The following is a 12,853-nucleotide window of genomic DNA, read 5'->3' on the forward strand; positions in this document are numbered from 1 at the left end:
TTGGCAGAATTTGAGAGCTTTGTGTTGTTGCTAGATTTAATGTAGCGGTCAAAAACTCAAAAAAGCCCTTTTGACATTGATAACTCTACTGCCCATTGGTCCAATCTACACCAGGACAATAAAGTTCAGTTTGAAAGTGGTATAGTTTTGAGTTTTTGACTTCAAAACTCAAATCTGGCGACAACAATTTTTTTCAAAAATCTGCCAGTAGATCTTACAATGGCTGTAATTGAAGATGGCCTAGGTCAATTAGGATTATAAGGATCTCAGTACATGCTGAAATAACCTGACATTTCTGTAGGATATAATTAATTTCAGACAGTGAATGATCAAATGATTTTTGGTAAAAAAACAATCTGACTTTCAAACTAGGTTTTATGACATAAGTAGGTTTGAGACCTGTTTGAAACCCTTGTATTTTACTTTTTTTAGTATTTTATCACATGTTTCCAATGATTTTTCAACAGTTGAATTTTTTAATGCTAATTCTGAATGTACATATCCCAAACTACCATTCAAGTATAAAGTCAGGATGGCAAACCTCTTGATCACTGGTAATTTCCATCCAGTAAACTTTGATTCTTGGCTTATCAGGAATATCACTACCTAAGACAAAACTATTTTCAAGATCTACTTTCTAGCATCCCACATCATAGCATCATGGCCATTCCATTTCCCTTCATACTAGCTTATATTGCATTTCTGGCTTCAGTGGCAAGACTTGCTATTTACCTACACTGGCGCCGCTTGGCACGAAAATCAAGACCAGAACCTTTGTTCAAAGAGCCACAAACAGCAAGAGATATTTATATTAGTTTATTAAATGTAGAACCACCACCACCTCAAGCTATCTTGGTCTCTGCTCTTATGGCTCGTGGAATGGAAACATTAAAGAGGCATACACAACTTCAACAGAAAAAATATGTACTTTCAAAGTTATGGTCAGAAGGTTTGATTGGGACTGAAGTATGGGATAGTTTATTGATTGGACAAAAAGAAATTGAATTAGAAATCAAAGAACTTGAAGATGAAGCTAAGAATTTAGAGATTGATTTCAAATCAATGCCAAAGATCTTATTAGAGTGTTGTAACAGTTTTCAACATCAATCTGTTTATTGGAATATATCAAAGAAGATTGATGATTTTAAGAATGAAAACTTGGAGATTGATCAGCCAACCAATATGTTCAAGTCGAATGATAGACTTTCTCTTTTGGATTCAAAACCTGCTATTCCAGCTCCTAAAATCTTTAAAAAAACAGATAAAAATGGAGGTGATGATGAGACCAACAAATCTGGTATGGATGTCAAGCAGATGGAAAAGGATGATGATCTCAATTTAGATTGAAAGTGATTTTTGTTACAGTTCTCAATTTTCTGTTTTCTAGGTGATCTCAAGTTATGCAAAAACCATCATCAGAGGCTGTCTACACCGGAATATACATCTTTGTTACAAACATTGGCTGATGATTGCAAATCAAGTTGTGCTTGGAGCTTTCATTTGCATTTATGGGATTGAATATACTCTACTGAACACTTGATGGCCTTGGCTTGTGTTGTCCATTGTATTGGAATAACTTGTTTTGATTGTTTTTTGACCTTTCACTTCTTTCATTTTGATTGTTTCAATTTTTTTCCAATTTGTTTTCTCTTTGTGTTGAACCTCTAGAGACATCTTTCTAAGACATGTTTTCTTGTTCTGAAACAATTGAATTTACTGAGAGGGTAAGTCCATTATTTGTGGCTCATTAATCATGCCACTTCTCAGAATTGAGTAATCAGCATTTTGTGACATAAGACATTTTCCTCTGCTTGTTCTGCAGGCCAGAAATTGTTTGATTGGCTTGAATTGCAATTTTGCAAGATTGACTTCTGCAAACAGAAGGTGATTGTCAATTCTGTGGTAATCCATCTCCAAAATGGGCATCAGGAAGTTCTTCGTGATGTTGAGGACTATCTGGAGATACAGGACTGAAGTGGTGATGAGACAGGTTTATGATTGTTTGTGATGGTAGAGCAGTTTCTTACACTCCTGAAATTTGATCGATGCAATTCCTAGAGGTATGACAGGTTGCTGTCAACACTAACACATCTAAACCTTCCCTACAACACACACCATGTCTGTTTTGAGGTAGCACATTGACGTGCTCACACCAATCAATTTCTGTAGAGGGTGGATAAAACCTACAAATGAAACAGGTCTAAGAGCTAAGCATACAATTGCCTTTGTCAAGAGGTTCAGACAGCAAGAGTGTTAAATGGGCTCCTTTGTTCATAGTTCCATTGACAAACGGTACATTTTTGATTGTGTATTACCATTAACAAAGGATTTACATTTTCTAGAGACAAATTGAATAAAGATCCGTTCAAATTTATTAAACAACTCTCCGTGTGAGCACATCGACATGCATGGGGGACGGACATGGTGACAGTTTGATGAGTTTGTCACTATCTAAACTGTGTGGATTTGTATACCAATATGTGCTATTTTGAGATCAGGCATGATTGTGAATTTGTAGGTCACATGTATCAGCATCCAGCACAGGAAAGAGCAGGTGGGTCTTGTCATGCAGTGCAGAGTCAACCCACACATTTGCCTCTGTCAAGGTGTCTGTGTCAGTTAGTGGTGTAGCTGAACTGTAATTAGATGAGATGGTGGTTTTGCCCAAGGGAAGAGCAGTCCCATATCCCCCTGAGCTTTAGTTAATTCCTAAATTGTCATCCCTTTTGGAAGTATGCCAAGTCTTGGTCAAAACTGACAGATCTCATTGTTCTTCAAAGTGGGGGTTTATGACTGTATTGCTAACTGGCCAATGGGTATATAGAGCATCAGTATCTTGAGACCAGTCAACCTCATGTGATTGGAGCTGGTCTGGGTTTGTGTGTAGTGCAAGAAAATTTGGTAGTGTGTTTTGATGAAATATAAAGTTGCAGTCTGAATTTCCCTCTGAAAAGTTGTAAATGTCAAGTAGTAGTGTGGGTTTGTTGCAAAAAGTCTACCTTTGTGGCATCAAGCTTATGAAGAAAGGTATTGTGCATGATTGGGCTAGCTTTGAGAGTTTCGAAATGCCAAAAGCCCTTGACAAAATCTTGATGATGCTTAAGGGGGAAGCAAGGGAATATTTGAGCAATTTCAAGCTGTGGTCAAACTCTGAAACTCATGGATGAACAACAACCATATTGTACCACTTCATTTTGATTGCATTGGGAAAAGGTTGTGAGAGATGATGCGAAAGCTCTTGATGATGAATACTGTTTATGTTTAACTTTGAATGGCAAAACCCATTTGTTGATAGAGATGTGATAAACAGATCTCACATCAGCACTGACCACCTGCCACTGACCTCTCTGTTAGAAGTCCCATGTATGAATCAACATGGGTAACCAGTACACTGCGTCCACCACCTCCCTTCTCGACGTCGAGAAGGGTAGAATGTCTTGATTTGGTTCAACTTTGTTCCAACTTTATTGCGGGTTAGTTCCACTACTCAGTATCCACTCAGCATAGACTGAGAGATGCATGAGTGATTGATCAGAAGCCATTGAGCCTCAGGGAATTCCTCAGGCGTTAGATTCTCAGCCTCAGGATATTCCTTAGAAATTCAGACTCACTTATGTGTTTCCTTTATGTCATTCTACGGGATACAAAGTTGAAATCCGGCCGAAAATCTGGCCGCGTGGCCAGATTTCCAAATTTCGGTTTTTGCGTTAATTTTGAATCCGGACATGATTCTGGATTCTCTCAACTTTGAATCCCTCGACTTCAAGTCTCATGCGGACTTTCCACTACACCTCGCTCACATCTTCCCGGATCCACTTCACTTATCAACGACTCGCCCCCACTTCACATAGCGACGACTCGATGATCACCCCTCAAGAGGTTCATTCAAACAACACGACATGCAAGAAAGGCGTATGTTTAGAACAACCTAGATTCAGTTGAAACCTTTCAACTCGATCTCGCCAGGGTTCAACTCTTCTTCCGGATGATTCAAGCCTTACAAGTTCATCAAATCACTGCTACTGACAAGAATCAAAAGAAAGCAACTTTTTCGATCAATCAAATCAATCACTACAGAAACTTCACGATAGATCAAGCTCAAATCCTTTGTTTATTCTAATCATTTACCCAAATCGTTAATGTCTTCAGACTATCAAATCATTATGAACGATCAAAAGGACAGATTCAAGGAGCTACACATGGTGAAACTGTACCTTGGTATAAAAGATAATTTGAATCACAATGAAAAAGACCAAGTCTTGAATTCAATCCTCACAAAGATTCTTGGAAATTCTTAAATTTATCGGTCATCTTGTCAGATTTGATTAATTTATTGGTCATCTTGTTAGATTTGATTAATTTATCAGTCATCTTGTTAGATTTGATTACTTTTTTTGTTTTCAATTGTGATTAGATTACAGAAATGATTTGATACAAAATTTAGATTTGCCAAAAGTGACTCATTTAACACAACTTCCAAAACAAGTACTTGCACTACAATGAACTGTCATTGTCTACCAGTTTCATTCTTCCATAGGCTTTGAAGTCAATTTTGTCTCTCTCGCATCTAATTTTTCTGATCAATTTTTCAGTGGGAAAAAACCAGTAGGTGAGATTAATGTCAGTGTTCAAAGACTATAGTTTGTTTTGGATCACGAGATGGTTGCATCTTGTGAGAAGAGTGGATTGTTGTCTTCGCCGAAGAAGTTCCTGATTGATTAATTTGAATCGCCAGTCCAATGAGAACCGGAGAGAACTTTGACATCCCCTACGGAAGGAGGGTTGGTGGAATCCGAATGAAGGGTATGTATCGGAGTGAGTCATGAGTTTATAAGTGGCGTTATCGACTGTTATCGAGGAGTGAATCTTGAGATCGAATCAGTTGGATTGAGTTGAGTTGATAAGTAATTTTTCAGAAAGAAAGAAGTCAGAAGAAAGTATTAACAAAGAAATTTCAATCATCTCATACAACCATGAATTATCTTCATTAAAGAGATTGATAAAACTCTATTCTTATTCGGTTTTCTTTCCAAAAAAACATTCCTCTGCCTGTGAACATACCTTGTTACTCAAATTATTTGAATGAATTTGGTGAATTGAGATTTATTTTGCAGTATATTCTAGGTAAGATTACATCTTTGATAAACTACTAAATTGTTTCGACCTATTCAAGACTTCCATCTTAAAGAGACCTTGAGTTGATGATCATGTATCTGTTGAATTGATGATGATTATACATGTAGTTCGGTTGAGGTATTTAATTTTTAAAACAACAACGAGTATGGACTTTCATGTATCTCAATGTGATAGGTCATGGCTGTACAACGAATAAAAAGATCGATCTTTACTTTTTTGTTAATCCTTCCTTGAATCCATTTTTTCTGCCTGAAATTTCGAGAGTATCGGGAGAGCATTAATCAAGCCGATCGGTTCGATTATTGATGAAGAGTTGATAGGTAAAACGAGTTCGAATGTTATCTTTTCAGGTTGAATATCTTTTGTAGTTTGTCGTCTTAACCCATACCAGCCCATTCGAGACTGAGATAATCAATCGAACCAGTTTCTGAATCCCAACAAGCTAAGAGATGTACCTTTTTAACCGCAGTAGCAAGTCGACCGAATGCAACCAAATCAATAGGATTGATAGAAGTACTAGGAGATTCTATAACAGTACAAGCAAAATGCAAATGAAATCGAAGTGCATCACCTAACAAAACCCAAATATCAAGAATTAGTCATTGGTTTATTTCAAAAAACTTGAAATCATAGAAATGATCAAAAATGAGAAGCAAAAAAGGGACTAACCTGGATAGACCAAAAAATCACAACAGAATTTAAAACTAATACCCATATACATTCCTTCTTTCCAAAGTGCCTTGAAAACTTCACAATGAGCACGTTGATGATTGGTATTAGGATAAGTCCAAAGTCCAACTTCACGAGCAGATCGAAGATCGGTAAAAGTACTTTCAGATGGTTCATAACAAGGAGAGTTTGATTTCAATGGTACAGGTATATAATAATTAACTTTATTTAGATCTACTTTGGTTTCTTTCTGGGGTTTCGGATTTGATTCTACGTCAGCTTCTGGATTAAATAATTCATGTTGATCTGAAGATTTGGTTACGTTTCTAGCCTTTCTTAGTGTAGCTGCACGTGCGATATCTTCACTATAAAGAGCTTCCATTTCTGATCTGCGTTTAGCTTCTAGTTTGATAACTTCTTGATGTTCTTTATAAAGTTCAACATCTCGTTTTTGTTGATACGTTTTACTTTCTTCTAGTGTTGGTCTTCGATGATTATTACGTTCATCTACTAATACTGAAATACCTGTGACAAAGTTTTCAAAACAAAGGTAAGTAGCGTTCAATAGTCTTTGAAGATTTTGAGATTTTGAGATACATACCTAACTCTACTAATAAAACCACTTCCTCAGGTAAAAGTTGTAAACGCAAACCAAGGAATACGTTTTTTTGTGCAAGTTGTGGTAAAGTACCAGTCAACATACCACAAATATGATGATCTACTCTCAATTGAGCGATATCTATGACAAACAGATCAATGAAAAACGTGTCAAAATGAGAATCATGTTGGTCTTAGAAAAGATGAGAATAGAAAGAACGTTACCATCTATATTCCAAATGTAACCTTTTCCATTTGAGACCGTGATCGGAATTGGTTGGTTGCTGTTTGATTAAGTTAGAAGTGGTTTAGGTATTAGTTGTGGCATGGTTAAGTTCTCCAAAGCACTGTGTACAATGTGTAACATATCTGAAACCACTGAAACCTATTTGCATTTTGTTCCCAAAGGCTCAAGGACTCAAGTTGTTTGAAACTGGGAATTTGTAAGTGAGACAATTCCGATTTGTGATCTAGCTATTCAAATGCTGTCTTTATCTGTTGGATGAAACTGCCCAGGTGTAGACTATCGAGTTACAAACGTAAAAGAACACTGTGTACTGAACTTTCATCAAATTCCTTGACTTGATACCGTTTAAGATGGACAAAAAAGAACTCAAAGGTCTTGCAGTTCACAATTTCATATCGGAAACCCTGAGTAAAGGCCAGGTACGCCGCAAGTACCTTCATCTTGTTTGGAATGCATCCATCGGAGGAATATTGATTGAATGGGGTCCAAGGGGGGAATTGTTCAGTTGAAGAACATCAGGCGGCACACTGATGCGCAGGCCTGAGCTGTCCAGGTTTTCAAATAGAGGCTGCTTAGGGCTGCTTAGGGTTGCTGAGGTTTTGAATGAGTGGAAGAAACGATTTTTTTCAAAAGACCCTTCTTGCACCAAACTCTGACCATTCTACCCTTCTCGACGTCGAGAAGGGAGGTGGTGGACGCAGTGGTAGGAATTACCCAGGCTGAATTATCAGTATCATGCTCATCTCAGGCTGTGGGTGTGGCACAAAAAAAATGCCTTGGGGCAAAACAAAATCTGAAAATGGGGGTTGGCTCACACTCCTTGAGAAAGCACAACATAACAGGATAATCCAAAGAGAAAGTAGCTGGCCAGAGGATCAGGAGGACATCTCTGGAGTTTTTTTGGGACCATGTCAGCTTAAAAACATTGAGACTTGATTTATCTTCCAGGAGATTCACTCATTAGTCTGTCCTTGGATAATTCATATCAAAGGCACAGTGTGTGGAATAATTTCAATTGTAGCAGATGGAGTGTGTTTTACACCACATTCTCCTCATGTCACAGACAGGACATAAGGCAAGACCCACCAGGGAATTCTAAGTCACAAAAAGAAGATAATCCTCACCCACAGAATCTCACTTACTAGCAATGAATGGACCGCCACCAGAAAGACTCCCATTCCATAAAAAACTCTTTGATTTTGTTTTGCCTGCCCACCTTTCCCGGATAGGAGCTGGTTTTTGCGGATCTGTCAGGCTTATGGGCAACACATACCTGGCTAAACCACTTCCTAGGCCCTGGGACAGTGCCAGCTAGAACTCAACCCATAAATCCCCCATGGACCCTGTTAGGCTCTATATAAGTCTAAATCACCCACATGATTCAATCATGTTATTTTGGGTTTTTGTAGCCAATGATTCCTTTGTTGTCCCTAACCTAGAAATACATTTCCATGATCTACATGGATCAATTACTTCACATCACTAACATTGAAAATATTGTCTTCAAATTTCTAAGGCTGTAACACATATGTATTCTTCATCATGGACAAATCTTTTGTGAAGTAAAAAGAAAAAGCCAAGATGCCATTTGAATGAACTCAAATTTAGATTTTTTTGAAGCTCTAACTCACCAATAAGATTTTTGTGAATGACATACATCACCCATCAAATACTCAAGCAACCATCACTGACAACATAGATGCTTTGGGTTGAGAAATCTGAGGCATCATTGGACACAAATCCTCACAGACCTTGTCTGAGGTTTTATTTGAGGTATTCTTCTGCACTGAGAACGACCTTGGATCAAAACCTTGGAATCATTGAAAGCATATCTTGAAGGAAAAATACAAGCTACATGGAGTGATGTGGGGCTATCCCAACCCTCTGGAGGGAAGACAGTTCTCAAGGTGAGAAATCTACTTGAAAGTAGTTTGGGTGAAAAAATCAAATGGAGAGAATTCAGCTTAACAAATTAGAAGTAGTTAGTGCTGAGAAATGGAATCTCAGAGAGGTCTAGAGAGTATGATTATGGCCAGTGAAGTCTTTATCTCTGTGTGTCTCACGTAATGTAATCTGAGCCCGTATACATCCCATGGACTACCCTGTGAGAACACTACCACATACTGGTACCTGTTGAGCTCTATCCAACTGTTTTACCATCCATGATAGAGTGTAGATCACCATCACCAGATATGTGTTATCTTTCTTAGCAATGCAGATAACTCTGGTCATTTAAACTTGGATTTTCATAGCACTGTCACTGGGAACACACAAAATTTCATAACTTAGGTGAAAGTTTCTTGTGGTGCAAGTAAGTTGATTTCTCATATGGGCTCACATATAGATTAAGGGTTTGTGGCTACAGGTATTTTATAACACTAGGATAATGCACAAAAGATTGAAACATAAAACATATATCTGTTTCCATACATTACAAGGTGGAGAGGGTCAGTTTCAAAGAACTACATGCTTGGGTTCAGGCTTTCCAAGCAACTCAATGAAGGAATTAAAGGTCCTCATCTTCTCACTGAAAGCTTTCCCAATGATCTTCTTCAGTTGTTCATGTGAATCTTCCTGGAACCATGATCTCATGAGCATATTAAAGTAAGTCAGTGGAATCGGATAATTTGCAAGATTTTTGGTTACTTTGCAGAGAAATTCAAATGATTTGTTTGGGTCCATGCATGATTTTTCTGATATCCTCCTCTGTAATGTTGTTTTTGATGATGTGAAAAATATTGAACTTTTACCTTCCTCAAAGCTCAACAGCTTCCAGTTTGAAAACTCCTTTTGCAGGAATTGCCACCCACTTTCAATAAGGATGTTCAACTGGGCTTCTGTTAGGGCTTGCTCATAGATTGATCTTATCACTCCAATGAAACCCACTGTAATTCTATACTCTGCAACACTGACAGCCTTGACAATTGTCTCCATATTTGACTCATGTGCACGATCTATGAGCTCTGAAACCACAGTGGGATCCAAGTGTATCTGTAGAGTTGAATATGAATGGAGTTCATTATTACTTTTATATTTATTTAATAATTCTTCAATTAATTCTACAAAGAAAGAATGAATCCTTTGACACAATTTAGTACCAGCAGGAGAAAGAAACTTGGCAGCCCGTGATATTGACCTGTATGCACCAATGTGCTTTTTATCCAAGGATTTTGGAACCCATGGATTTCTTTTATAACCATTGTGAAATTTTGTCCCCTCAAATTCAAGGTTTCCAATTGAGGCTCTTGAGTATAATCCACCCTGAATGAACATGATATCTTTGTTGTACAGACTCTTGACTTTATTCTGGAGTTGCCCGACCTTTGTTATGTTTACTATTGGTGTGTTAGTGTCTTTGTTATATCTCACTATGATTGATTGCAAAATCCTTGTTGTCATCTCTGGGAATTTGTTCAGTCTGACAAAGTATCTGAACAGAGACAGGGGTTCTAGAAGATCATCCTGTTTGCGCTCATATACCCTAGGAGCATATTGAAACTTCATTTCCTCTACTCCAAAGTATCTCCATTGATCAAATATAGCTTGAATTGCTTTCCATGCATGGTCCAAGATGGTGTCCAGGGATGAGCTGTCCAATCCAGGGTCACAATGTATTGAGATGAGCCCAAATATGCTCATTGTTAACCACCAGTGTACACCTTCAATTGCTTTGTGTATATCCTTCCCCATACTCTCTTCCTGACCTGATACCTTCATCATATCATCTCTGAGATTTCTGAACCAATTGGGTACTTCAAAAGCAAAACGAGGTGAATTGGCCACATGAAAGGCACCTATATCTTTTAGCATTCTAACTGTGCTTGGCCCAGGAAAATTGAACTTGTTTGTCATTGCATTTTTTTTCTGAATCAATGGTACATTGGAATGTTTTGAAACTTCATCCAAAGTGTCTGGTCCTCCTATGAGATCTTGGTTATTTCCTGGCCCTACAGGTATGTCACAGTTGTGCATTCCTGACAAGGATGAAAAAGTTTCTCCAATACAGTTATTCATCACCCCTTGTACTTCTGGGTTTGTGTTTTGGTCTTGCCTTGGAATGGCTGTCCTTTCCAGGGCTTCAATCTCTATACTGTTATCAACTAATGATTTAGCCCTTTTTGTAACCTTGTCTGGACTCTTTTCTCCACTCAATAGCCTCTTCCTGCCTTTTGATAATTCTTTATGATGTATAGACGGACTAGCTTGGTCTGCTAATAAATAAGATGTATCAAAGGCTCCTGCAGTGTCACCTTGACTTCTGCCATGTGGATCAGTGCTTCTGATCCTCTGGACTGTATTTATATCCTCATCTGAGGATCTTGAAATCCCTTCTTGACCAGGGAGCTGACTTTGTTGAATCATATGCTGGGTTGGTGAAGAAATCCTTGGAGAGGCCAAGCCTAACAAATCACATTCATTGCTACTGAGTGGCATACTTGAGATCATATCATGTATATCAGGATTGAATAAATTCCCCCAGTAGGTTGAGTCCTCTTCACAATCCTTTCCAATTCTTTCCAGTGAGGTTTGTGAGATGTGTGAAAGATCTGAAGTTTTCTTCTGGTTTCTCTCTAGGATAGCCCTTGGTTGATCACTGTTAGGTTCCCTCATTCCCAGGTGGCTCACTTGACCAAAATATTGGTTTTGATGCTGTTGTAATCCATCCTCATGACAGAATTCAAAGATGTTTTGGGGAGTGCAAGGACCAGATGGAGGTGTAGGATTGAAGTTGTAATTTGATGAGATTGTGCTTCTATCTGGGGGTAGAGTAGTTTGATGAAACCCATGATTTTGATGAACACACATGACATCCTTTTGCAAGGAATGCCAAGTTTCTGGTGGTACCAATGCTTCAAAATCTTCCTCAACAGGCGTGTTGATTGTTTGATGACTAGCCAAGCCATATGGATTGGTATTCCAATGGGTGCCACCTTGAGACCAGTCATCATTGAAAATTTGGTGGTGGTTTGAGTTTGTGTGGAGTGCAGGATAAAAGGGGTAGGTTTCTTGAAAATTTTCCTTCAGCAAGGTTTCCATGTTACTGGAAGGTGTGAGTGGATTGGATATATGATCAGGTGAGATTCTGCTTGGGTCAAAGGCCAGAGAGGTTCCATGGACTCCTAAAGTTTGCTTGATGTATTTATTGGCATCTGTTTGAGAAGTGTACCAATTGTTTTGTGGAGCCACTGGGATATCCAGCTGTTCTTCAAAGTGGGGACTGATGAGCTGACTGTTAGCAGACCCATATGGGTATAGAGCATTGGTATCCCAATATGTGATCTCTTTATCCCAGTCATCATCATATAGTGGTAAGTGGTCTGGAGATGGTAGGTGAATATCTTGATAGAGCCAGGAGTCAAATCTGTTGGCAAATTCATCTACCTGAATTGATTGTGTAGGAATTGCATGAAAAGAATGGCTTAGGAATATGAAACTTATGAAAACAATTATTCTCCATGATTGAGGTCAGTTTGAAATGCTTGAAGTTCTAAGTTGCATTGCTGGAATTTTAATCTCGCTGGAGGCAAAATGTTTTTGGTTTAATTTTAATGATGCTGAAGAAGAAAAGTTTAGGATATCAAGAGGAATCAAAAAAATTAATCAAACACAAAATCCACAACTGAAGAAATGTACTCATTGGTGTAATCTGTGCAGCTGGATTTTAAGTGTGTTAGAAAAAAAGTACAGCTGTGGAATCAGTAACACAGGTTTCTGCAAGAGCCATTTTTGCTACTAAACAGTGATGAGTCTGTGTTGAAATTTCCTCCCCGGTTGCAGGTTTCAGTCAGACCTGATAAAGAGAAAAACTGTGAAAGAGATCTTGAAAAACAAGAGAGTGCTGTGGGTCACATGGTGCTGACTGACTCCACTGGAGCTGTCCACTACTCTGAGTGCAATACAATCTTGCAAGGAGAGAGTGAAATGAGCCTGAAACTTAACCCTGGCCAGAGACTAACCTAGTGGGTGTTGGTTGAGAAAATAAAAAAAATCAACTACTGGGAAACTAGTGAGGTACTTGCCAAAGGAAGTTTGGAGAACTGTATGGTTGAGGATACAGTTTCTTTAGTATAAATTGAAAGAAAAATAGATCTGAAACAATGTAAACAATATCTTTGTATTTTCTAATATTAATTTTCTAGAAGTCATCAAAAGTGGGAGAAAAGTGAGTGATTATAAAAAAACTTTAACTACAAGAACTGGCTT

General features: G+C 38.2%; 3 protein-coding genes across 3 annotated transcripts; 1 reads left to right on the top strand and 2 right to left on the bottom strand.

Moving 5' to 3' along the window:
* Window positions 1-660: 660 nt before the first annotated feature.
* Window positions 661-1,347, top strand: MELLADRAFT_60879 (putative translocation protein sec66; the record flags this gene model as incomplete). The annotated part of the gene is made up of 1 exon (XM_007406767.1): window positions 661-1,347. The coding sequence occupies one exon, from the start codon at window positions 661-663 to the stop codon at window positions 1,345-1,347; it is 687 nt and encodes a 228-aa protein (XP_007406829.1).
* A 4,166-nt stretch (window positions 1,348-5,513) lies between these two features.
* On the bottom strand, window positions 5,514-6,797 carry MELLADRAFT_95257 (uncharacterized protein; the record flags this gene model as incomplete). Its single annotated transcript, XM_007406924.1, has 5 exons — window positions 5,514-5,707; window positions 5,806-6,330; window positions 6,407-6,544; window positions 6,628-6,686; window positions 6,751-6,797. The coding sequence occupies 5 exons, from the start codon at window positions 6,795-6,797 to the stop codon at window positions 5,514-5,516; spliced, it is 963 nt and encodes a 320-aa protein (XP_007406986.1).
* A 2,306-nt stretch (window positions 6,798-9,103) lies between these two features.
* On the bottom strand, window positions 9,104-12,107 carry MELLADRAFT_60881 (uncharacterized protein; the record flags this gene model as incomplete). The annotated part of the gene is made up of 2 exons (XM_007406923.1): window positions 9,104-11,967; window positions 12,032-12,107. The coding sequence occupies 2 exons, from the start codon at window positions 12,105-12,107 to the stop codon at window positions 9,104-9,106; spliced, it is 2,940 nt and encodes a 979-aa protein (XP_007406985.1).
* Between the last annotated feature and the right edge of the window lie 746 nt (window positions 12,108-12,853).

The sequence above is a fragment of the Melampsora larici-populina genome, assembly GCF_000204055.1.
Source record: "Melampsora larici-populina 98AG31 unplaced genomic scaffold MELLAscaffold_7, whole genome shotgun sequence".
In the NCBI taxonomy this organism is placed as follows: domain Eukaryota; kingdom Fungi; phylum Basidiomycota; class Pucciniomycetes; order Pucciniales; family Melampsoraceae; genus Melampsora; species Melampsora laricis-populina.